This window comes from Anser cygnoides, chromosome 31, assembly GCF_040182565.1.
Source record: "Anser cygnoides isolate HZ-2024a breed goose chromosome 31, Taihu_goose_T2T_genome, whole genome shotgun sequence".
Lineage (NCBI taxonomy): Eukaryota > Metazoa > Chordata > Aves > Anseriformes > Anatidae > Anser > Anser cygnoides.
The window spans coordinates 1,374,517-1,399,835 of record NC_089903.1 but is presented as its reverse complement, the minus strand read 5'-3'; the positions used below and the strand labels follow the sequence as shown (position 1 = coordinate 1,399,835).

Genomic DNA, 25,319 nt, shown 5'->3' with positions numbered 1-25,319 from the left:
GATTTTTTGGGGGGGGATTTGGGGGAGTTAAGGGGGTTTTGGGGGGATTTGGGGAGTTAAGGGGGTTTTGGGGAGGATTTGGGGGTCTTTAAGAGGGTTATGGGGGTTTTGGGGGGGATTGGGGAGAGTTAAAGGGGTTTCTGGATGGTTTTGGGGGATCTTTGGGGGGTCTGGGGGAAGATTTGGGGGGTTAAGGGGATTTTGGGGGGGGCATTTTGGGAGTTAAGGGGGTTTTGGGGGGATTGGGGGGGTTAAGGGGGATTTGGGGTGGATTTGGGGGAGTTAAGGGGGTTTTGGGGGGGGGGTTGGGGGTCTTTAGGAGGGTTAAGGGGTTTTGGGGGGGATTTGGGGGAGTTAAGGGGGTTTTGGGGGGGATTGGGGGGAGTTAAGGGGGATTTGGGGGGGATTTGGGGGAGATAAGGGGGTTTTGGGGGGGATTTGGGGGGGTTAAGGGGGTTTTGGGGGGATTTGGGGGAGTTAAGGGGGATTTGGGGGGGATTTGGGGGAGATAAGGGGGTTTTGGGGGGGGTTGGGGTTCTTTAGGAGTGTTAAGGGGGTTTTGGGGGGATTGGGGGGAGTTAAAGGGGTTTTTGGGGGGGTCTGGGGGAGGATGTGGGGGGTTAAGGGGATTTTTTGGGGGGGGATTAGGGGAGTTAAGGGGGTTTTGGGGGGGATTTGGGGGGTTAAGGGGGATTTGGGGTGGATTTGGGGGAGTTAAGGGGGTTTTGGGGGGGTTGGGGGTCTTTAGGAGGGTTAAGGGGTTTTGGGGGGGATTGGGGGGAGTTAAGGGGTTTTGGGAGGGGTCTGGGGGAGGATTTGGGGGACTAAGGGGATTTTTGCGGGGGGGGGATTTGGGGGAGTTAAGGGGGTTTTGGGGGGGTCTGGGGGGTTAAGGGGGATTTGGGGTGGATTTGGGGGAGTTAAGGGGGTTTTGGGGGGCTTGGGGGTCTTTAGGAGGGTTAAAGGGGTTTTGGGGGGGATTGGGGGGAGTTAAAGGGGTTTTTGGAGGGGTCTGGGGGGTCTTTGGGGGGTCTGGGGGAGGATCTGGGGGGTTAAGGGGATTTTTTTTGGGGGGATTGGGGAGTTAAGGGGGTTTTGGGGGGATTTGGGGGAGTTAAGGGGGTTTTGGGGGGATTTGGGGGTCTTTAGGAGGGTTAAGGGGTTTTGGGGGGGGATTTGGGGAGTTAAGGGGGTTTTGGGGGGATTTGGGGGAGTTAAGGGGGTTTTGGGGGGGGGTTGGGGGGTTAAGGGGGATTTGGGGTGGATTTGGGGGAGTTAAGGGGGTTTTGGGGGGGGGGGTTGGGGGTCTTTAGGAGGGTTAAGGGGTTTTGGGGGGGATTTGGGGGAGTTAAGGGGGTTTTGGGGGGGTCTGGGGGGTTAAGGGGGATTTGGGGTGGATTTGGGGAGTTAAGGGGGTTTTGGGGGGATTTGGGGAGTTAAGGGGGTTTTGGGGGGGGTTGGGGGTCTTTAGGAGGGTTAAGGGGTTTTGGGGGGGATTTGGGGAGTTAAGGGGGTTTTGGGGCGGATTGTGGGGAGTTAAGGGGGTTTTGGAGGGGTCGGGGGGTCTTTGGGGGGGGGTCTGGGCGAGGATTTGGGGGGTTAAGGGGATTTTTTGGGGGGGATTTGGGGAGTTAAGGGGGTTTTGGGGGATTTGGGGGAGTTAAGGGGGTTTTGGGGGGGGGTTGGGGGGTTAAGGGGGATTTGGGGTGGATTTGGGGGAGTTAAGGGGGTTTTGGGGGGGGGTTGGGGGTCTTTAGGAGGGTTAAGGGGTTTTGGGGGGGATTTGGGGGAGTTAAGGGGGTTTTGGGGGAGATTAGGGGGAGTTAAGGAGTTTTTGGAGGGGTCCGGGGGAGGATTTGGGGGACTAAGGGGATTTTTGCGGGGGGGGGATTTGGGGGAGTTAAGGGGGTTTTGGGGGGGTCTGGGGGGTTAAGGGGGATTTGGGGTGGATTTGGGGGAGTTAAGGGGGTTTTGGGGGGGATTTGGGGGAGTTAAGGGGGTTTTGGGGGGGGTTGGGGGTCTTTAGGAGGGTTAAGGGGGTTTTGGGGGGGATTTGGGGGAGTTAAGGGGGTTTTGGGGGGGATTTGGGGAGTTAAGGGGGTTTTGGGGTGATTTGGGGGAGTTAACAGGGTTTTGGGGGGGTTTGGGGGGTTAAGGGGGATTTGGGGTGGATTTGGGGGAGTTAAGGGGGTTTTGGGAGGGGTTGGGGGTCTTTTGGAGGGTTAAAGGGGTTTTGGGGGGGATAGGGGGGAGTTAAAGGGGTTTTTGGAGGGGTCTGCGGGTCTTTGGGGGGGTCTGGGGGAGGATTTGGGGGGTTAAGTGGATTTTTTTGGGGGGATTTGGGGAGTTAAGGGGGTTTTGGGGGGATTTGGGGGAGTTAAGGGGCTTTTGGGGATGGTTGGGGGGAGTTAAAGGGGTTTTTGGAGGGGTCAGGGGGGTCTTTGGGGGGGTCTGGGGGAGGATTTGTGGGGTTAAGGGGATTTTTTGGGGGGGGATTTGGGGAGTTAAGGGGGTTTTGGGGGGATTTGGGGAGTTAAGGGGGTTTTGGGGAGGATTTGGGGGTCTTTAAGAGGGTTATGGGGGTTTTGGGGGGGATTGGGGAGAGTTAAAGGGGTTTCTGGATGGTTTTGGGGGATCTTTGGGGGGTCTGGGGGAAGATTTGGGGGGTTAAGGGGATTTTTGGGGGGGCATTTTGGGAGTTAAGGGGGTTTTGGGGGGATTGGGGGGGTTAAGGGGGATTTGGGGTGGATTTGGGGGAGTTAAGGGGGTTTTGGGGGGGGGGTTGGGGGTCTTTAGGAGGGTTAAGGGGGTTTTGGGGGGGATTTGGGGGAGTTAAGGGGGTTTTGGGGGGGATTTGGGGAGTTAAGGGGGTTTTGGGGGGGATTTGGGGGAGTTAAGGGGTTTTTGGAGGGGTCTGGGGGGTCTTTGGGGGGGTCTGGGGGAGGATTTGGGGGGTTAAGGGGATTTTTTGGGGGGGATTTGGGGAGTTAAGGGGGTTTTGGGGGGACTTGGGGGAGTTAAGGGGGTTTCGGGGGGGGTTGGGGGTCTTTAGGAGAGTTAAGGGGTTTTGTGGGGGATTTGGGGGAGTTAAGAGGGTTTGGGGGGGGGTTGGGGGGTTAAGGGGGATTTGGGGTGGATTGGGGGGAGTTAAGGGGGTTTTGGGGGGGGTTGAGGGTCTTTTGGAGGGGTCTGGGCGAGGATTTGGGGGGTTAAGGGGATTTTTGGTGGGGGATTTGGGGAGTTAAGGGGGTTTTGGGGTGATTTGGGGGAGTTAACAGGGTTTTGGGGGGGTTTGGGGGGTTAAGGGGGATTTGGGGTGGATTTGGGGGAGTTAAGGGGGTTTTGGGAGGGGTTGGGGGTCTTTAGGAGGGTTAAAACGGGGTTTTGGGGGGGATTGGGGGGAGTTAAAGGGGTTTTTGGAGGGGTCTGGGGGGTCTTTGGGGGGGATCTGGGAAGGATTTGGGGGGTTAAGGGGATTTTTTGGGGGATTTCGAGAATTAAGGGGGTTTTGGGGGGATTTGGGGGAGTTAAGGGGGATTTGGGGGGGATTTGGGGGAGATAAGGGGGTTTTGGGGGGGTTGGGGTTCTTTAGGAGTGTTAAGGGGGTTTTGGGGGGATTGGGGGGAGTTAAAGGGGTTTTTGGGGGGGTCTGGGGGAGGATGTGGGGGGTTAAGGGGATTTTTTTGGGGGGGATTAGGGGAGTTAAGGGGGTTTTGGGGGGGATTTGGGGGGTTAAGGGGGATTTGGGGTGGATTTGGGGGAGTTAAGGGGGATTTGGGGGGGGGGTTGGGGGTCTTTAGGAGGGTTAAGGGGTTTTGGGGGGGATTTGGGGGAGTTAAGGGGGTTTTGGGGGGGTCTGGGGGGTTAAGGGGGATTTGGGGTGGATTTGGGGGAGTTAAGGGGGTTTTGGGGGGATTTGGGGAGTTAAGGGGGTTTTGGGGGGGGGTTGGGGTTCTTTAGGAGGGTTAAAGGGGTTTTGGGGGGGATTGGGGGGAGTTAAAGGGGTTTTTGGAGGGGTCTGGGGGGTCTTTGGGGGGGTCTGGGGGAGGATTTGTGGGGTTAAGGGGATTTTTTGGGGGGGATTTGGGGGAGTTAAGGGGGTTTTGGGTGGGGGTTGGGGGGTTAAGGGGATTTGGGGTGGATTTGGGGGAGTTAAGGGGGTTTTGGGGGGGGTTGGGGGTCTTTTGGAGGGGTCTGGGGGAGGATTTGGGGGGTTAAGGGGATTTTTTGGGGGGGATTTGGGGAGTTAAGGGGGTTTTGGGGGGATTTGGGGGAGTTAAGGGGGTTTTGGGTGGGGGTTGGGGGGTTAAGGGGGATTTGGGGTGGATTTGGGGGAGTTAAGGGGGTTTTGGGGGGGGTTGGGGGTCTTTTGGAGGGGTCTGGGCGAGGATTTGGGGGGTTAAGGGGATTTTTGGTGGGGGATTTGGGGAGTTAAGGGGGTTTTGGGGTGATTTGGGGGAGTTAACAGGGTTTTGGGGGGGTTTGGGGGGTTAAGGTGGATTTGGGGGAGGTAAGGGGGTTTTGGGAGGGGTTGGGGGTCTTTTGGAGGGTTAAAGGGGTTTTGGGGGGGATTGGGGGGAGTTAAAGGGGTTTTTGGAGGGGTCTGGGGGGTCTTTGGGGGGGATCTGGGGAAGGATTTGGGGGGTTAAGGGGATTTTTTGGGGGGATTTCGAGAGTTAAGGGGGTTTTGGGGGGATTTGGGGGAGTTAAGGGGGATTTGGGGGGGATTTGGGGGAGTAAAGGGGGTTTTGGGGGGGGTTGGGGGTCTTTAGGAGGGTTAAGGGGTTTTGGGGGGGATTTGGGGGAGTTAAGGGGTTTTGGGGGGGATTGGGGGGAGTTAAGGGGTTTTTGGAGGGGTCTGGGGGAGGATTTGGGGGACTAAGGGGATTTTTGCGGGGGGGGGATTTGGGGGAGTTAAGGGGGTTTTGGGGGGGTCTGGGGGGTTAAGGGGGATTTGGGGTGGATTTGGGGGAGTTAAGGGGGTTTTGGGGGGCTTGGGGGTCTTTAGGAGGGTTAAAGGGGTTTTGGGGGGGATTGGGGGGAGTTAAAGGGGTTTTTGGAGGGGTCTGGGGGGACTTTGGGGGGGTCTGGGGGAGGATCTGGGGGGTTAAGGGGATTTTTTGGGGGGGGATTTGGGGAGTTAAGGGGGTTTTGGGGGGATTTGGGGGAGTTAAGGGGGTTTTGGGGGGGTTGGGGGTCTTTAGGAGGGTTAAGGGGTTTTGGGGGGGATTTGGGGGAGTTAAGGGGGTCTGGGGGAGGATTTGGGGGGTTAAGGGGATTTTTTGGGGGGGATTTGGGGAGTTAAGGGGGTTTTGGGGGGATTTGGGGGAGTTAAGGGGGTTTTGGGAGGGGTTGGGGGTCTTTTGGAGGGTTAAAGGGGTTTTGGGGGGGGTTGGGGGCAGTTAAAGGGGTTTTTGGGGGGTCTGGGGGGTCTTTGGGGGGGATCTGGGGAAGGATTTGGGGGGTTAAGGGGATTTTTTGGGGGGATTTCGAGAGTTAAGGGGGTTTTCGGGGGGATTTGGGGGGTTAAGGGGGATTTGGGGGGGGTTGGGGGAGATAAGGGGGTTTTGGGGGGGATTGGGGGGAGTTAAAGGGGTTTTTGGAGGGGTCTGGGGGGTCTTTGGGGGGGATCTGGGGAAGGATTTGGGGGGTTAAGGGGATTTTTTGGGGGGATTTCGAGAGTTAAGGGGGTTTTCGGGGGGATTTGGGGGGTTAAGGGGGATTTGGGGGGGGTTGGGGGAGATAAGGGGGTTTTGGGGGGGGTTGGGGGGAGTTAAAGGGGTTTTTGGAGGGGTCTGCGGGTCTTTGGGGGGGTCTGGGGGAGGATTTGGGGGGTTAAGTGGATTTTTTTGGGGGGATTTGGGGAGTTAAGGGGGTTTTGGGGGGATTTGGGGAGTTAAGGGGGTTTTGGGGGGATTTGGGGGAGTTAAGGGGGATTTGGGGGGATTTGGGGGAGTTAAGGGGCTTTTGGGGATGGTTGGGGGGAGTTAAAGGGGTTTTTGGAGGGGTCAGGGGGGTCTTTGGGGGGGTCTGGTGGAGGATTTGTGGGGTTAAGGGGATTTTTTGGGGGGGATTTGGGGAGTTAAGGGGGTTTTGGGGAGGATTTGGGGGTCTTTAAGAGGGTTATGGGGGTTTTGGGGGGGATTGGGGAGAGTTAAAGGGGTTTCTGGATGGTTTTGGGGGATCTTTGGGGGGTCTGGGGGAAGATTTGGGGGGTTAAGGGGGATTTGGGGTGGATTTGGGGGAGTTAAGGGGGTTTTGGGAGGGGTTGGGGGTCTTTTGGAGGGTTAAAGGGGTTTTGGGGGGGATTGGGGGGAGTTAAAGGGGTTTTTGGAGGGGTCTGGGGGGTCTTTGGGGGGGATCTGGGGAAGGATTTGGGGGGTTAAGGGGATTTTTTGGGGGGATTTCGAGAGTTAAGGGGGTTTGGGGGGGGTTGGGGGGTTAAGGGTGTTTGGGGGGGGGTTGGGGGGTAAGGGGGATTTGGGGTGGATTTGGGGAGTTAAGGGGCTTTTGGGGGGATTTGGGGGAGTTAAGGGGGTTTTGGGGGGGATTGGGGGGAGTTAAGGGGTTTTTGGAGGGGTCTGGGGGTTTCTTTGGGGGGGTCTGGGGGAGGATTTGGGGGGTTAAGGGGATTTTTTGGGGGGGATTTGGGGAGTTAAGGGGGATTTGGGGGGATTTGGGGGGTTAAGGGGATTTTTTGGGGGGGATTTGGGGGGTTAAGGGGATTTTTTGGGGGGGATTTGGGGGGTTAAGGGGGTTTTGGGGGATTTGGGGGAGTTAAGGGGGATTTGGGGGGGATTTGGGGGAGTTAAGGGGGTTTTGGGGGGGTTGGGGGTCTTTAGGAGGGTTAAGGGGGTTTTGGGGGGGATTTGGGGGAGTTAAGGGGGTTTTGGGGGGGATTGGGGGGAGTTAAAGGGGTTTTTGGAGGGGTCTGGGGGGTCTTTGGGGGGGTCTGGGGGAGGATTTGGGGGGTTAAGGGGATTTTTTGGGGGGGATTTGGGGAGTTAAGGGGGTTTTGGGGGGATTTGGGGGAGTTAAAGGGGTTTTTGGAGGGGTCTGCAGGTCTTTGGGGGGGTCTGGGGGAGGATTTGGGGGGTTAAGTGGATTTTTTTGGGGGGATTTGGGGAGTTAAGGGGGTTTTGGGGGGATTTGGGGGAGTTAAGGGGGTTTTGGGGGGGATTTGGGGGAGTTAAGGGGGTTTTGGGGGGGATTTGGGGTCTTTAGGAGGGTTAAGGGGGTTTTGGGGGGGATTTGGGGGAGTTAAGGGGGTTTTGGGGGGGATTTGGGGTCTTTAGGAGGGTTAAGGGGGATTTGGGGTGGATTTGGGGGGGTTAAGGGGGATTTGGGGTGGATTTGGGGGAGTTAAGGGGGATTTGGGGGGGGTTGGGGGTCTTTTGGAGGGGTCTGGGCGAGGATTTGGGGGGTTAAGGGGATTTTTGGTGGGGGATTTGGGGAGTTAAGGGGGTTTTGGGGTGATTTGGGGGAGTTAACAGGGTTTTGGGGGGGTTTGGGGGGTTAAGGGGGATTTGGGGTGGATTTGGGGGAGTTAAGGGGGTTTTGGGGGGGGTTGGGGTTCTTTAGGAGGGTTAAGGGGGTTTTGGGGGGGATTTGGGGGAGTTAAGGGGGTTTTGGGGGGATTGGGGGGAGTTAAGGAGTTTTTGGAGGGGTCCGGGGGAGGATTTGGGGGACTCAGGGGATTTTTGCGGGGGGGGGATTTGGGGGAGTTAAGGGGGTTTTGGGGGGGTCTGGGGGGTTAAGGGGGATTTGGGGTGGATTTGGGGGAGTTAAGGGGGTTTTGGGGGGGATTTGGGGGAGTTAAGGGGGTTTTGGGGGGGATTTGGGGGAGTTAAGGGGGGTTAAAGGGGTTTTGGGGGGGATTGGGGGGAGTTAAAGGGGTTTTTGGAGGGGTCTGGGGGGTCTTTGGGGGGGTCTGGGGGAGGATCTGGGGGGTTATGGGGATTTTTTGGGGGGGGATTTGGGGAGTTAAGGGGGTTTTGGGGGGATTTGGGGGAGTTAAGGGGGTTTTGGGGGGTTTGGGGGTCTTTAGGAGGGTTAAGGGGTTTTGGGGGGGATTTGGGGGAGTTAAGGGGGTTTTGGGGGGGATTGGGGGGAGTTAAGGGGTTTTTGGAGGGGTCTGGGGGTTTCTTTGGTGGGGTCTGGGGGAGGATTTGGGGGGTTAAGGGGATTTTTTGGGGGGGATTTGGGGAGTTAAGGGGGATTTGGGGGGATTTGGGGGAGTTAATGGGGGTTTTGGGGGGGGGGTTGAGGGGTTAAGGGGGATTTGGGGAGGATTTGGGGGGTTAAGGGGATTTTTTTGGGGGATTTGGGGAGTTAAGGGGGTTTTGGGGGGATTTGGGGGAGTTAAGGGGGATTTGGGGGGGATTTGGGGGAGTTAAGGGGGTTTTGGGGGGGGTTGGGGGTCTTTAGGAGGGTTAAGGGGGTTTTGGGGGGGATTTGGGGGAGTTAAGGGGGTTTTGGGGGGGATTGGGGGGAGTTAAAGGGGTTTTTGGAGGGGTCTGGGGGGTCTTTGGGGGGGTCTGGGGGAGGATTTGGGGGGTTAAGGGGATTTTTTGGGGGGGATTTGGGGAGTTAAGGGGGTTTTGGGGGGATTTGGGGGAGTTAAGGGGGTTTTGGGGGGGGGGTTGGGGGGTTAAGGGGGATTTGGCGTGGATTTGGGGGAGTTAAGGGGGTTTTGGGGGGGGTTGGGGGTCTTTTGGAGGGGTCTGGGCGAGGATTTGGGGGGTTAAGGGGATTTTTGGTGGGGGATTTGGGGAGTTAAGGGGGTTTTGGGGTGATTTGGGGGAGTTAACAGGGTTTTGGGGGGGTTTGGGGGGTTAAGGGGGATTTGGGGTGGATTTGGGGGAGTTAAGGGGGTTTTGGGAGGGGTTGGGGGTCTTTTGGAGGGTTAAAGGGGTTTTGGGGGGGATTGGGGGGAGTTAAAGGGGTTTTTGGAGGGGTCTGGGGGGTCTTTGGGGGGGATCTGGGGAAGGATTTGGGGGGTTAAGGGGATTTTTTGGAGGGATTTCGAGAGTTAAGGGGGTTTTCGGGGGGATTTGGGGGGGGGTTGGGGGAGATAAGGGGGTTTTGGGGGGGATTGGGGGGAGTTAAATGGGTTTTTGGTGGGGTCTGGGGGGTCTTTGGGGGGGTCTGGTGGAGGATTTGTGGGGTTAAGGGGATTTTTTGGGGGGGGATTTGGGGAGTTAAGGGGGTTTTGGGGGATTTGGGGAGTTAAGGGGGTTTTGGGGAGGATTTGCGGGTCTTTAAGAGGGTTATGGGGGTTTTGGGGGGGATTGGGGAGAGTTAAAGGGGTTTCTGGATGGTTTTGGTGGATCTTTGGGGGGTCTGGGGGAAGATTTGGGGGGTTAAGGGGATTTTTGGGGGGGCATTTTGGGAGTTAAGGGGGATTTGGGGTGGATTTGGGGGAGTTAAGGGGGTTTTGGGGGGGGGGTTGGGGGTCTTTAGGAGGGTTAAGGGGTTTTGGGGGGGATTTGGGGGAGTTAAGGAGTTTTTGGAGGGGTCCGGGGGAGGATTTGGGGGACTAAGGGGATTTTTGCGGGGGGGGGATTTGGGGGAGTTAAGGGGGTTTTGGGGGGGTCTGGGGGGTTAAGGGGGATTTGGGGTGGATTTGGGGGAGTTAAGGGGGTTTTGGGGGGGGTTGGGGTTCTTTAGGAGGGTTAAGGGGGTTTTGGAGGGATTGGGGGGAGTTAAAGGGGTTTTTGGGGGGGTCTGGGGGAGGATGTGGGGGGTTAAGGGGATTTTTTGGGGGGGGATTAGGGGAGTTAAGGGGGTTTTGGGGGGGATTTGGGGGGTTAAGGGGGATTTGGGGTGGATTTGGGGTAGTTAAGGGGGTTTTCGGGGGGATTTGGGGGGTTAAGGGGGATTTGGGGGGGATTTGGGGGAGATAAGTGGGTTTTCGGGGGGATTTGGAGGGTTAAGGGGGTTTTGGGGGGGGGTGGGGGTCTTTTGGAGGGTTAAAGGGGTTTTGGGGGGGATTGGGGGGAGTTAAAGGGGTTTTTGGAGGGGTCTGGGGGGTCTTTGGGGGGGATCTGGGGAAGGATTTGGGGGGTTAAGGGGATTTTTTGGGGGGATTTCGAGAGTTAAGGGGGTTTTCGGGGGGATTTGGGGGGTTAAGGGGGATTTGGGGGGGGTTGGGGAGATAAGGGGGTTTTGGGGGGGATTGGGGGGAGTTAAAGGGGTTTTTGGAGGGGTCTGCGGGTCTTTGGGGGGGTCTGGGGGAGGATTTGGGGGGTTAAGTGGATTTTTTTGGGGGGATTTGGGGAGTTAAGGGGGTTTTGGGGGGATTTGGGGGAGTTAAGGGGCTTTTGGGGATGGTTGGGGGGAGTTAAAGGGGTTTTTGGAGGGGTCAGGGGGGTCTTTGGGGGGGTCTGGGGGAGGATTTGGGGGGTTAAGGGGATTTTTTGGGGGGCATTTAGGGAGTTAAGGGGGTTTTGGGGGGATTTGGGGGAGTTAAGGGGGTTTTTGGGGGGGTTGGGGTTCTTTAGGAGGGTTAAGGGGGTTTTGGGGGGGATTTGGGGGAGTTAAGGGGGTTTTGGGGGGGGTTGGAGGTCTTTAGGAGGGTTAAGGGGTTTTGGGGGGGATATGGGGGGAATTTGGGGGGTTAAGGGGGGGCGTTGGGGGGGATTTTGGGGGTTAAGGGGGGGTTAAGGGGGTTTGGGGGGGATTTGGGGGGTATATAGGGGGGATTTGGGGGGGATATGGGGGAGATTTGGGAGGCTTGGGGGGTATTTGGGGGATTAAGGGAGTTTGGGGGGGTTAAGGGGGGATTCTGGGGGGAATTTGGGGGGTTAAGGGGGTTTTGGGGGAGGTTGGGGGGGTTGATGGAGGTTAAGAGGGGTTTGGGGGGGCATTTAGGGGATTAAAGAGGTTTGGGGGGGATATGGGGGGGGGTTGGGGTTAAGGTTTTTTGGGGGGGGATTTGGGGGGTTAAGGAGGTTTTGCGGGGGGGCTGGGGGAGGATTTGGGGGGGTTAAGGGGGTTTTGGGGGTCGTCTGGGGGTTGGGGGTCTTTAGGAGGGTTAAAGGGGTTTTGGGGAGGATTGGGGGGTGTTAAGGGGTTTTTGGGGGGGTCTGGGGGAGGATTTGGGGGATTAAGGGGATTTTTGCGGGGTGGGGATTTGGGGAGTTAAGGGGGATTTGGGGTGGATTTGGGGGGTTAAGGGGGATTTGGGGTGGATTTGGGGCAGTTAAGGGGGTTTTGGGGGGGGTTGGGGGTCTTTTGGAGGGTTAAAGGGGTTTTGGGGGGGATTGGGGGGAGTTAAAGGGGTTTTTGGAGGGGTCTGGGGGGTCTTTGGGGGGGTCTGGGGGAGGATTTGGGGGGTTAAGGGGATTTTTTGGGGGGGATTTGGGGAGTTAAGGGGGTTTTGGGGGGGGTTGGGGGTCTTTAGGAGGGTTAAGGGGTTTTGGGGGGGATTTGGGGGAGTTAAGGGGGTTTTGGGGGGGGTTGAGGGGTTAAGGGGGATTTGGGGTGGATTTGGGGGAGTTAAGGGGGTTTTGGGGGGGGTTGGGGTTCTTTAGGAGTGTTAAGGGGGTTTTGGGGGGATTGGGGGAGTTAAAGGGGTTTTTGGGGGGGTCTGGGGGAGGATGTGGGGGGTTAAGGGGATTTTTTGGGGGGGGATTAGGGGAGTTAAGGGGGTTTTGGGGGGATTTGGGGAGTTAAGGGGGTTTTGGGGGGGTTGGGGGTCTTTAGGAGGGTTAAGGGGTTTTGGGGGGATTTGGGGGAGTTAAGGGGGTTTTGGGGGGGATTTGGGGAGTTAAGGGGGTTTTGGAGGGGTCTGGGGGGTCTTTGGGGGGTCTGGGGTGGATTTGGGGGGTTAAGGGGATTTTTTGGGGGGATTTGGGGAGTTAAGGGGGTTTTGGGGGATTTGGGGGAGTTAAGGGGGATTTGGGGTGGATTTGGGGGGGTTAAGGGGGATTTGGGGTGGATTTGGGGGAGTTAAGGGGGTTTTGGGGGGGGTTGGGGGTCTTTAGGAGGGTTAAGGGGTTTTGGGGGGGATTTGGGGGAGTTAAGGTGGTTTGGGGGGGGGTTGGGGGGTTAAGGGGGATTTGGGGTGGATTTGGGGGAGTTAAGGGGGTTTTGGGGGGGTCTGGGGGGTTAAGGGGGATTTGGGGTGGATTTGGGGGAGTTAAGGGGGTTTTGGGGGGGGTTGGGGTTCTTTAGGAGGGTTAAGGGGTATTTGGGGGGGATTTGGGGGAGTTAAGGGGGTTTTGGGGGGGATTTGGGGGGTTAAGGGGGTTTTGGGGGGGATTTGGGGGGTTAAGGGGGTTTTGGGGGGGATTGGGGGTCTTTAGGAGGGTTAAGGGGGTTTTGGGGGGGATTTGGGGGAGTTAAGGGGGTTTGGGGGGGGTTGGGGGGTTAAGGGGGATTTGGGGTGGATTTGGGGGAGTTAAGGGGGTTTTGGGGGGGGTTGGGGGTCTTTTGGAGGGGTCTGGGCGAGGATTTGGGGGGTTAAGGGGATTTTTGGTGGGGGATTTGGGGAGTTAAGGGGGTTTTGGGGTGATTTGGGGGAGTTAACAGGGTTTTGGGGGGGTTTGGGGGGTTAAGGGGGATTTGGGGTGGATTTGGGGGAGTTAAGGGGGTTTTGGGGGGGGTTGGGGGTCTTTAGGAGGGTTAAGGGGTTTTGGGGGGGATTGGGGGGAGTTAAGGGGTTTTTGGAGGGGTCCGGGGGAGGATTTGGGGGACTAAGGGGATTTTTGCGGGGGGGATTTGGGGGAGTTAAGGGGGTTTTGGGGGGTCTGGGGGGTTAAGGGGGATTTGGGGTGGATTTGGGGGAGTTAAGGGGGTTTTGGGGGGGTTGGGGTTCTTTAGGAGGGTTAAGGGGGTTTTGGGGGGATTTGGGGGAGTTAAGGGGGTTTTGGGGGGATTTGGGGAGTTAAGGGGGTTTTGGGGGGGATTGGGGGAGTTAAGGGGGTTTTGGAGGGGTCTGGGGGTCTTTGGGGGGGTCTGGGGGAGGATTTGGGGGGTTAAGGGGATTTTTTGGGGGGGATTTGGGGAGTTAAGGGGGTTTTGGGGTGATTTGGGGCAGTTAACAGGGTTTTGGGGGGTTTGGGGGGTTAAGGGGGATTTGGGGTGGATTTGGGGGAGTTAAGGGGGTTTTGGGGATGGTTGGGGGGAGTTAAAGGGGTTTCTGGATGGTTTTGGGGGGTCTTTGGGGGGTCTGGGGGAAGGTTTGGGGGGTTAAGGGGATTTTTTGGGGGGATTTGGGGAGTTAAGGGGGATTTGGGGTGGATTTGGGGGTTAAGGGGGATTTGGGGTGGATTTGGGGGAGTTAAGGGTTTTTTTGGGGGTTGGGGGTCTTTAGGAGGGTTAAGAGGGTTTTGGGGGGATTGGGGGGAGTTAAAGGGGTTTTTGGAGGGGTCTGGGGGAGGATTTGGGGGGTTAAGGGGATTTTTTGGGGGGTGGATTTGGGGGAGTTAAGGGGGTTTTGGGGGGGGTTGGGGGGCCTTTCGGGGGGTCTGGGGGAGGATTTGGGAGGTTAAGGGGATTTTGGGGGGGGGATTTGGGGAGTCAAGGGGGTTTTGGGGGGTTTTGGGGTGGATTTGGGGGTCTTTAGGAGAGTTAAGGGTTTTGGGGGGTGGATTTTGGGGGGTTCTGCCCAAATTTTTGGCAGTCCCAATTTTGGGGGTGTCCCGTCCCCCCCCCCCCCCATTTTTGGGGTGCCGCACTCACTTGGAGGGGGAGACGACCTCGAAGCAGAAGCGCCGCTCGAGGTCGGGGCAGGGTTTGACGGTGCAGAGGCGCAGGTCCGGGACCACCACCGTGGGGGGTCCTGGGGGAAGGGGGATCGGTACAGGGTCCATAACCCCTCCCCCCAAAACCCAGCACCCCAAAACCCAGCACCCCAAAAAAAACAGCGCCCCCAAAAAACAGCCTCCCCCCCCAAACCAAGATCTCATAAGTCGTGACCCCAAAAACAGCCTGTCCCTAAAAGAGCCCCCCAATAGAGCCCCCCAAAAGAGCCCCCCAAAAGAGATCCCCCAAAAGAGACCCCCCAAAAGAGAGCCTGTCCCAAAGAGACCCCCCAAAAAGAACCCCAAAAAGAGACTCCCTAAAAAGAGACCCAAAAAAAAGCCCCCCAAAAGAGACTCCCCCCAAAAAGAGACCCCAAAAAGAGACCCCCCAAAAATAGCACCCAGAAAAGACCCCCAAAAAGAGACCCCCCAAAAAAGAAACCCCCAAAGAGCCCCCAAAAGGAACCCCAAAATGAGCCCCCCCCAAAAAGCCCTCCCAAAAGAGTTCCCCGCAAAAGAGCCCCCCCAAAAGAGCCTGCCCCAAAGAGACCCTATTAAAAGACCCCCCAAAAAGAGCCCCCCAAATGAGCCCCCCAAAATCTAGACTGTCCCCCAAAAAACAGCCCCCAAAACTACCCCCATATCCCACCCCCCAAAACAGCCTCCCCAAAACAGACCCCCTCAAAAGCCCCCCCAAAACAGCCCCCCCAAAACAGCCCCCCCAAAGAGCCCCCCCAAAGAGCCCCCCCAAAGAGCCCCCCCCAAAATCAGCCCCCTCAAAAACACCCCCAAAAATCAGCCCCCCCAAATCCCGTCTCCTAAGTCTGCACCCCAAAACCAACCCCCCCCCCAAAAACCAGCCCCTCTCCAATGCCCCCCCCCCCCAAATTGAGACCCCCCCCAAATTGAGAGCCCCCCCCCCCCCAAAAAAAAATTGCCCCCCCCCTACCTGCGCCCGCTTGAGGTACACCAGCTGGTTGCTCTGGATGGAGAACCAGCGCCTGTGTGGGGGGGGGGGGGACACAAAATGAGGGGGGGACCCCAAAAATTGGGGGGGGGACCCCAAAATTGGGGGACCCCAAATTGAGGGGGAACCCCAAAAATGGGTGGCCCCAAGAAATAGGGGGTGAGGGGGGGGGGGCTGGGAAGGGGAGGGGGGGGGCACTGTGGGGACAGGGGTGGGGAGGGTCCAAAAATGGGGGGGGGCAAAATGAGGGGGACCCCAAAAATGGGGGGACCCCAAATCCTGGGGAGGTGAGGGGGTGGCTGGGAAGGGGAGGGGGAACGGGGGGAGTTTGGGGGGCCTTTGGGGGGGGTAGTTTTTTTTGGGGGGGGGAGGGGTTTGGGGCTGATTTTGAGGGTTTTTGGGGTGGTTTTGGGGTTTGGGGATGTTAGGAATTTTTGGGGAGGTTTGGGGGGAGATTTTTGGGAGGTTTGGGGAGGTTTTAGGATTTGGGGGGAAGTTTTGGGGACATTTTAGGATTTTTTGCGGGAGGTTCGGGGATTTTGGGGAGGTTTGCGGGGATTTCGAGGCGGTTTTAGGATTTTTGGGGGCGGTTTTGTGGTTTTGGGGAGGTTTTCGGGTTTCTGGGGAGGTTTTGGGGAGGTTTTGGGGAGACTTTTAGGGTTTTTTGGGGTGGTTTGGGTTATTGGGGGGTGAGTTTTGGGAAGGTTTGGGGGGCTACGGGGTGGTTTGGGGGGATTTGGGGGAGGTTTTAGGGTTTTGGGGGAGGTTCTAGAATTTGGGGGGAAGTTCTAGGATTTTTGGGGGGAGGTTTTGGGGTCTGGGGGGAGGTTTTGGGGCGGTTTTGGGGATTTGGGGGAGGCTTTAGGATTTTTGGGGAGGTTTTGGGCAAGTTTTAGAATTTTTGGGGGGAGGTTTCGGGGTTTTGGGGGGAGGTTTTGGGGGGGGAGGTTAGAGGATTTTTCAGGGAGGTTTTGGGGCGGATTTTGGGGCAGATTTGGGGGTTTTCGGGTACCGGCTCCAGGTGCGGAAGGCGTTGCTGGCCCTCTTGTACAGGTAGCCCTCCATGGGCGGGGCGTCGGGCCCCGCCTCCGCCACGCCCACCGTCTCCTGCGATAGGTCCTGGGGGACGCCAGTCAGCCGCGGGGCCCCGCCCCCCGCCCCGCCCCCTCCGTGACCCCGCCCCCACCATTACGGCCCCGCCCCTGCCCAGGTAAGGGGCCTGCGTTCAGGCCCCGCCCCCGGTGTCCAGACCCCGCCCCCCGTACCCAAACCCCGCCCCCGGTGTCCAGGCCCCGCCCCCATGTCTAGGCCCCGCCCCCTGTGTCCAGGCCCCGCCCCCTGTACCCAGGCCCCGCCCCCGCACCCCCAACCTCCAGCTTCAGGCCCCGCCCCCGGGTCTAGGCCCCGCCCCCTCCCTCTGAGACCCCGCCCCTCACCCTGAAGCCCCTCCCCTCCACACGAGGCCACGCCCCTCACCCCTTAAGCCCCGCCCCCTGCCCCCAGCACTCCATCCCTTTGCTCAGCCCCCCCCCCCCCCGGTTTCAGACCCCGCCCCCGGGTTTTAGCCCCGCCCCCTCGCTCCGAGGCCCGCCCACCGCCCCGAGGCCCCGCCCACCGCCCCGAGGCCCCGCCCACCTGCTGCAGCAGCAGGGTGTGGCGCTGCTCCATGTCGCGCTGCCGCCGGGCGGCCTCCAGCACCAACTGGTCCAACTGGGAGCGGGGGGGGACGGTGCTGAGCTCCCCCCCCCCAGCACCCTTGGGTGGGGTGGGGGGGTCAGGGGAAGGGGGGCCCCACCTGCGCCCCCAGCTGGGCCCGGTACGGCTGCGTGGCCGCGGCCCCCTGGTGCCCGTGGTTGAAGAAGGTGGCCTGGGCGCCCAGCAGGGCCAGCACCTGGGGGAGCAACGCTCAGAACCCCCCCCCGGAGACCCCTCAAAGCCCCCCCGGAGCCCTCAAAGCCCCCCAGACCTTTTATGACCCCCCAGACCCCTTATATCCCCCCAGACCCTTTAAAGCCCCCCAAAACCCCTTGGATCCCCCTCAGACTCTTTATGACCCCCCCAGACCCTTTATGACCCCCCCAGACCCTTTAAAGCCCTCCAAGACCCCTTGGACCCCCTCCAGACCCTTTATGACCCCCCCAGACCCCTTATATCCCCCGAGACACCCCAAGCCCCCCAGACCCTTTATGACCCCCCCGACCCCTCATATCCCCCCAGACCCTCCAAAAGCCCCTCAAATCCCTTCTGCCCCCCCCCCAAGAACCCCCCACTTTTGGGGTTGCCCCCTCCCCAGCCCCCCAATTCCCCCCATTCCTCCTGTGGCCCCCCCAGACCCCCTCCAGTGACCCCCAAGCCCCCCCCATCCCCCAACCCCCCCCCAGGACCTCCCAAAACCCCCCCAAGACCCCTCCAAGACCCCCAAAGCACCCCCAGCCCCCCCTGCCCCCCCGCTCACAAATTGCAGGATTTCTGTCTTTTTCTTGTCCTGGATCAGGTTGATCTGGGGGGGGGGGGGGATGCAGAGGGTTGGAGGCGCCCTGGCCCCGCCCCTTCAAGCCCCGCCCCCTTCAAGCCCCGCCCCCTTCAAGCCCCGCCCCGAGATGACCCCAACCCAGCACACCAAGCCCCGCCCCCTGGAGGCCCCGCCCCTTCGGTTCCACTTTAAGCCCCTCCCCCTCTGGCCCTTCACCCCTCCCCCTTCACCCCTCCCCTTGACCCCTCCCCCTTCACCCCTCCCCCTTCACCCCCCCAACCCCTCCCCCTTGACCCCTCCCCTTGACCCCTCCCCTTGACCCCTCCCCCTTGACCCCTCCCCCTTCACCCCTCCCCTTGACCCCTCCCCCTTGACCCCTCCCCCTTGACCCCTCCCCCTTGACCCCTCCCCCTTCACCCCTCCCCCTTCACCCCTCCCCCCTTCACCCCTCCCCCTTCACCCCTCCCCCTTGACCCCTCCCCCTTGACCCCTCCCCCCTCAACCCCTCCCCCCTTCACCCCTCCCCCTTCACCCCTCCCCCTTCACCCCTCCCCCCTTCACCCCTCCCCCTTGACCCCTCCCCCTTGACCCCTCCCCCCTCAACCCCTCCCCCTTCACTCCTCCCCCTTCACCCCTCCCCCTTCACCCCTCCCCCTTCACCCCTCCCCCCTTCACCCCTCCCCCTTGACCCCTCCCCCTTGACCCCTCCCCCCTCAACCCCTCCCCCTTCACTCCTCCCCCTTCACCCCTCCCCCTTCACCCCTCCCCCTTCACCCCTCCCCCTTGACCCCTCCCCCCTCAACCCCTCCCCCTCGACCCCTCCCCCTTCACCCCTCCCCCTTTAACCCCTCCCCCTTTAAACCCCCCTTACCCCCTCCCCCTAACCCCTCTCCCCTTCGCCCCCCTTAACCCCTCCCCCTTTACCCCTCCCCTTTAACCCCTCCCCCTTCACCCCTCCCCCCTCCCCTTCACCCCTCCCCCCTCAACCCCCCTTAACCCCTCCCCTTAACCCCTCCCCTTAACCCCTCCCCTTAACCCCTCCCCTTAACCCCTCCCCTTAACCCCTCCCCCTTGACCCCTCCCCCTTGACCCCTCCCCTGTAGCCCCTCCCCTTAACCCCTCCCCCTCCCCCTTCGGCCCCTCCCCCTTCGGCCCCTCCCCTTCGGCCCCTCCCCCTTGGCCCCTCCCCCTAGCCCCGCCCACCTGCAGCACGTAGTCCAGCCCCCGGGCCCTGGCTGCCCCCGGGCCCCCCAGGGCTGCGGCCGCCTCCTGGGCCTCGAGGGGCCGGCGCCGCGGGACCTCGGCGTGGTGCTGCAGGGCCCCCGCCAGCGCCTCCGCCGCCCGCGCCCGCTCCCGGCGGGCCCCCGCAGCCCCCGGCCCGCCCTGAAACAATGGGGGGCACCCGTGGGTGCTGCTGGGGGCACCCGCGGGGGGGGGGCTCCCGTGGGGGATGGGGAAGGGGAATAGGGACCCCCCCCCCCAACACACCAGGAGCCGTGGGGGATGCGGGGCACCCTTGGGACCCCCAGCACCCTTGGGACTCCCCCAGCACCCTTGGGACCCCCCCCCAGCACCCTTGGGAGCTCCAGGACACCCTTGGGACTCCCCCCGCCAGCACCCACAGGGGCCCCAGCACCCTTGGGACCCCCCCGCACCCATAGGGGTTCCAGGATACCCTTGGGACCCACCCCACCAGCACCCATGGGACCCCCCAGCACCCATAGGGGTTCCAGGATACCCTCGGGACCCCCAGAACCCACAGGATCCCCCCAGCACCCATGGGGGCTCCAGGTCCCTCTTGGGACCCCTTCCGCAACACCCATGGGACCCCCCAGCACCCCCAGGAACCCCTCAGCACCCATGGGGGCTCCAGGACACCCTTGGGACCCCTCCCCCAGCACCCTTGGGACCCCCCAGCACCCACAGGACTCCCCCAGCACCCATAGGAGTTCCAGGACACCCTTGGGACCCCCCCCCCCAGCACCCACAGGACCCCCCAGCACCCATGAGGGTTCCAGGACACCCTTGGGACACCCCCCAGCACCCACAGGATCCCCCCAGCACCCATGGGGGCTCCAGGTCACTCTTGGGACCCCCCCCAGCAGCCTTGGGACCCCCCAGCACCCATGGGGGTTCCACAACACCCTTGGGACTCCCCCCAGCAGCCTTGGGACCCCCCAGCACCCTTGGGACCCCCCCAGCACCCATGGGGGCTCCAGGACACCCTTGGGACTCCCCCCAGCACCCTTGGGACCCCCCCAGAACCCACAGGACCCCCCAGCACCCATGGGGGCTCCAGGTCCCTCTTGGGACACCCCCCCCAGCACCCATGGGTGTTCCACGACACCCTTGGGACCCCCCGGTCCCCCCGGCCCGCCCCCCAACACCCCCAACACCCTCTCCAGCACCCCTTAACCCCCCTAGACCACCCCCAAACACCCCCAGGACCCCCCAATCCCCCCCAGCACCCATGGGTGCTCCGTGACACCCTTGGGACCCCCCCTGCCCCCCCCAGCCCCCTCCCCAACATCCCCAGGACCCACCCAGGACCCTCTCCAGCACCCCTTGACCCCCCCCAGACTCCCCCAAACACCCCAAGACCCCCTCCCCCAAGACCCCGTCCAGCCCCCCTGGGACACCCCCAGCACCCGCGGGTGCTCCATGACCCCCCCAACACCCCCCTGCCCCCCCCAACACCCCCAGGACCCTCTCCAGCACCCCTTAACCCCCCCAGGCCCCGCCAAGGCCCCCCCAGCCCCCCTAGTATCCCCCCAGGACCCCCACACCCCCCCCCCAGCACCCATGGGTGCTCCGTGACACCCTTGGGACCCTCCCTGCCCCCCCGCCCCCCGCCCCCTCCCCAACACCCCCAGGACCCTCTCCAGCACCCCTTAACCCCCCAGACCCCCCCCCAGACTCCCCCAAACACCCCCAAGACTCCCTCCAGCCCCCCTGGGACCCCCCCCCCCAGCACCCATGGGTGCTCCATGACCCCCCCCAAGACGCCCCCGCCCCCCCCCAACACCCCCAACACCCTCTCCAGCACCACTTAACCCCCCTAGACCCCCCCAAACACCCCCAGGACCCCCCCAGCTCCCTCCCAATCCCCCCCCCAGCACCCATGGGTGCTCCGTGACACCCTTGGGACCCCCCAGGCCCCCCCCGGTGCCCCCCCCCCACTCACTCCCGCAGCAGCCCCTGCAGGTGCCGGCTCAGCGCGCTCTGGGTGCTGTCCTGCAGCTCCTGGGGGACACGGGGGGGGGGTCATGGGGACACTGGGGGGGGGGGGGAAGGGGGCGGGGCTTGGGGAGGGGTGGGCGGGGCTTGGGCACCTCGTGGCTGTCCATCATCTGGTCCAGCGAATCGCAGAGCTTCTGCAGCGCCTCCTGGGGGGGGCCGGGGGGGTCGGACACCTCCGTTCACCCCCTTTATGGGTCCCGGCCCCCCCAGGACCCCCAGACCCCCCATTTTTCCCATTCCCCCCCCCCCAGAACCCCCCAGGACCCCCATTTCATCCCATTTCCCCCCCCCGAACCCTCACGACCCCCCCATTTTTTCCCATTTCCCCCCAGGACCCCCCAACCCCCCATTTCATTCCATATTCCCCCCCAGGACCCCCAGGACCCCCCATCCCCCCCCCAGTTTTTCCCATTCCCCCCCAGGACCCCCCAGATCCCCCCCAACCCCCTGCCATTTTTTCCCGTGCCCCTCCCAGGACCCCCATTCTCCCCCAGGACCCCCTGACCCCCCCCATTTCTTCCCATTCCCCCCAACCCCCCCCATTTCAGTCCATATCCCCCCCCCAGGACCCCCCAACCCCCCCATTTTAGTCCATTTCCCCCCAGGACCCCCAGAACCCCCCATTTTTTCCCGTACCCCCCCAGGACCCCCCCGCCCCCCCCCCCGCCCCCCCCCACTCACCCGCAGCAGGGGGTCCCCCGGGGGTCCCCGCCAGCTCCCGCAGCCCCGCGGCCAGGGCCCGGCTGCTCCCCGCCAGCTGCCGCCCGGCCTCCAGCACGGCCCCCCAGCTTCAGCACCTGAATTTTGGGGACCCCCCCCACATTTTGGGACCCCCCGGATCCTCAGGGAGCCCCCAGAGCCCCCAGAGCGCCCCCCTGCCCCCCACAGGGACCCCCAAATCTCACTCCCCACATCCCAGACCCCCTTATTTTTTTTTGGGGGGGGGGGGCACTATTTTGGGGGCCCTCACTATTTTTGAGGGGACCCCACTATTTTGGGGACCCCCCCACATTTTGGGACCCCCCGGATCCTCAGGGAGCCCCCAAAGCCCCCGGAGCACCCCCTGCCCCCCCCGGGACCCCCAAACCTCACTCCCCCATCCCAGACCCCCTTTATTTTGGGGGGGGGGGGGCCAATATGTTGGCCCCCCACTCACTATTTTTTGGGGCCCCCACTATTTTGGGGACCCCCCACACATTTTGGGACCCCCGGATCCTCAGGGAGCCCCCAAAGCCCCCGGAGCACCCCCTGCCCCCCCAGGGACCCCCAAACCTCCTTCCCCCCGTCCCAGACCCCCTTATTTCTTTCGGGGGGGGGGCACTATTTTGGGGTGCCCCTACTATTTTGGGGCCCCCACTATTTTGGGGGGACCCCCACATTTTGGGACCCCCATCATTAAGGGGACCCCCCAGTATCCCTTTGCTCATCCCCATGCCCCCCCAGGGACCCCCAAACTTTCTCCCCCATCCCAGACCCCCTTATTTTGCCCCCCCCTTTTTTAGGGACCCCCATCCTTATAGGACTCCCCCAATCTTTAGGGGACCCCCAGGGACCCCCAAACCCCCTCCCCCCTTCCAACCCCCTCCAATTTTCACCCCCCCCCAAATTTTGGGTGACCCCCCACAACTTTTTGCTGACCCCCCCCCAAATTTTAGGGTCCCCCCATTTTTTTGCCCCCCCCGCAGTTTTGGGGCCCCCCCATTTTTGGGACCCCCATTTTTTGGGGACCCCCCCCCCCACCTTTTCCAGGTGGGTCTCGAGCTCGGCCACGTCGGCCTCCGCCTCCTCCACGGCCGCCCTGGGGGGGGGGCACAGGAAATATTTGGGGGGGGGGGCATTTGGGGGGGGATTTGGGGTCGGGGGGGAATTTGGGGTACGGGGGGGGGCATTTGGGGCCATTTGGGGGGGTGAGGGTCTGGGGGGGGCTTTGGGGGGGCTTGGGGGGGGGCTTTTAGGGGCTGGGGGGGGATTTGGGGGTTGGGGGGGGTGTCTTGAGGGTGTGGGGGGCCTTGTGGGGGGGGGGCGGGTGATTTTGGGGCGATTTGGGGCCTTTTCGGGGCCTCGGGGCCCCTGCGGTCGGCGGCGGCTTCCGGCGCTGCTTCCTGCGGCTGCGGTTGCCATGGCAACGCGTGACGTCACGGGCAGGGGTTGTTTTTTCGGGGGGGGGGGGCCCCATCCGCACCCCCCCCCATGGGACCCCCCCCGGCAATGAATCCCCCCCCCCCAGGGGTAAGCCCTCGTGCAAGCCCCGCCCCCTTGTGCAAGCCCCGCCCCCCTCGTGTGCGCCCCCCCTGTGCCCCCCCATCCCCCCCTGCCTGCGCTCCCCCAAACTGCTTCCGGGGGGGGGGGGGGCCTTGCACGAGTGTTTTTTGCACGGGGGGGGCTTTGCACAAGCGTTTTGCATGAGGGGGGCTCTTGCACGAGGGGTTTTTGCACGGGGGGCTTTGCACGGGGAAACTTTGCACGGGGGGTTGCACAAGGGGGTTTTGCACAAGGGGGGTCTTGCACGAGGGGTTTTTGCACGGGGGGCTTTGCACGGGGAAACTTTGCACGGGGGTTGCATGAGGGGGTTTTGCACAAAGGGGGGTCTTGCACGAGGGGTTTTTGTACGGGGGGCTTTGCACGGGGAAACTTTGCACGGGGGGCTTTGCACGGGGGGGCTTTGCACGAGGGTTTTCTGTACGGGGAGGGCTTTGCACAAGGGTTTTGCACGGGGGGGGGGGGGCTCTTTCACGGGGGACTTTTGCCTGGGGGTGGTCTTGCACGGGGGGGTTGCACAAGTGGGTTTTGCACGAGGGGGGGGCTCTTGCCCGGGGGGGGGGGGCGGAATTTGCACAGGGGGTTCTTGCACTGAAGCATCCTTGCACGGGGGGCTCTTGCACGAGGGGTTTTTGCACAAGGGAGGGCTCTTGCACGGGGGGGCTTACACTGAGCATCCTTACACGGGGGGGGGGGGGCTCTTGCACGGGGAATTCCCCCACGGGGGGGGGCTCTTGCACGAGGGGGGCTTGCACGTGGCTTCCTTGCACCGAGCATCCTTGGCGAGGAGGGGGGAATTTTGCACGGGGGGTTCTTACACGTGGGGGGGTCTTACACGTGGGGGGGGGGGCTTTGCACGACGAAGCATCTTTGCACGGGGGGGGGGGGGGGGGACACACGAGGGGGGGGGTTACACGAGGGGGGGGCTCCTGCCCGGAGCATCCTTGCACGAGGAGGGGATTGCACGGGGAATCCTTGCACGGGGGGGGGGGAAGTTTTGCACTGGGGGGGGGTCTTACACGGGGGGAGGGGTCCTTGCACGGGGGGAGGGGCTTGCACGAGGGGGAGGGGCTTGCACGGGGGGGTTCCCGGTACCTGAACCAGGGCGAGTCCCGCAGGCACTCCTCGAAGTCCAACTTCACCGTCATGGCGGGGGGGGGGGGACAGATTTTGGGGAGGGGGGTCCCAAATTTTTTTTTTGGGGGGGGGGGGGGGCGGGGCCTCGGAGGGGGCGGGGCCCGAGGGGATTTAAAGGGGGGGGGGCGGGGTAAAGGGGGGGGGGTCCCAAAGGCCGGGGGGGTCCCGGGGGGTCCCGCGGCGGTGCCGGGCGGCGGCTGGCGGCGATGGGGCGCGGGGAGGCCCCGCCCCCTGGGGGCAGCTCATTAGCATAACGAGGGGGCGGGGCTTCCGCTAATTAGCGCCTCCTGCACGCCCCAATCCCCCCGCCTCTCTGCCGCATAATTGCCTTAATTAGGCCGCTAATTGACTTAATTAGGCCTCAGAGCGCCGCTAATTGCCTTAATTGGGCCACACGGCGCGGCTCGGGCTTTAATTAACGGTTCTCAATTAGCTTCCGGGCGCGGCCCCGTCGCCATGGCGACGTTTGCTGGGCGCCGCCGTAAAGCGGGGATGCGTGTCGTAAAACGGCGCAAAGCGCGGAAGCGGCTCCCCGGGCGATTAGCGCAATGAATCCTCGGTTTAATTAACCCCAGAGCTCTCGAGCTCTCGCAGCCTTAATGGCTTCTTAATTAGGCGGTAATTCCGCAGCCCGAGTGCTAATTAGCGTGGTTGGTGGTAATTAGCGGCCGCTCGCCTCCTCAGAGCGGCCCTGCGTTGCCAGGTGCGGCCCCGTCGCCATGGCGACCGTTGCCAGTCGCCGCCAGGCCGCCGTAAAGCCGCACTGCCGTAAAGGAGGGGAGCACCGATAGGGGTGCGGTATCGTGAAGGGGGAGTCGCGATAAAAGGTTGCGAGACCCTAAATGGGGGAGGAGGCGGCTGCGGCCACGCTGCCGTAAAGCACGGCGAGGTCAGGACGGAGGACCAGAGCGCCACACCGCCGTAAAGCACAGCACGGTCAAGACGCTCCACCACCACGCCACCCTGCCGTAAAGCACGCCGCGATCCCGCTGAGGCCACGCTGCCGTAAAGCACACAACGGACAGTACGCCCCGCCACCCTGCCGTAAAGCACTGTAGGATTCCCCCCCGGTGCCACAATATCGTAAAGCACGGTAGGAATCCCCACCCCGCCACACTGCCGTAAAGCACGACAGGCTTAGTACTCCCCGCCACACTGCCGTAAAGCACGCCGCTGCCCTCTCACTCCACCGTGCCACACTGCCGTAAAGCACTCAGCGGCGAGGACGCCCCGCCACGCCGCCGTAAAGCACGGAAGAAACCCCCCGCCGTAAAGCACGACAGGCTTAGTGCTCCCCGCCACACTGCCGTGAAGCACGCCGCGATCCCGCCGAGGACACACTGCCGTAAAGCACGACAGGCTTAGTGCTCCCCGCCACGCTGCCGTAAAGCACCCCGCGGCGAGGACGCCCCGCCGCGCCGCCGTAAAGCACGCCGGCCCTCTCCCTTCCCCCCCGTGCCGCCAAGCGCGGCGCTGTCGCGCGGTGTCGCGGCGC

At 62.1% G+C, this 25,319-nt stretch overlaps 1 protein-coding gene across 1 annotated transcript in view; it reads right to left on the bottom strand.

Annotated features, from left to right (window-relative positions):
* The window catches only part of ACAP1 (ArfGAP with coiled-coil, ankyrin repeat and PH domains 1), a 39,366-nt gene extending 15,489 nt beyond the window's left edge, over positions 1-23,877 (bottom strand). The window contains 11 exon segments of the mRNA XM_066985263.1: positions 15,728-15,834; positions 16,351-16,425; positions 16,511-16,606; positions 17,171-17,215; positions 18,392-18,571; positions 20,373-20,431; positions 20,521-20,574; positions 21,110-21,210; positions 21,212-21,225; positions 22,169-22,226; positions 23,783-23,877. Of these exon segments, the coding sequence (XP_066841364.1) occupies positions 15,728-15,834; positions 16,351-16,425; positions 16,511-16,606; positions 17,171-17,215; positions 18,392-18,571; positions 20,373-20,431; positions 20,521-20,574; positions 21,110-21,210; positions 21,212-21,225; positions 22,169-22,226; positions 23,783-23,835 (842 nt within the window). The 5' untranslated portion in view covers positions 23,836-23,877.
* Between the last annotated feature and the right edge of the window lie 1,442 nt (positions 23,878-25,319).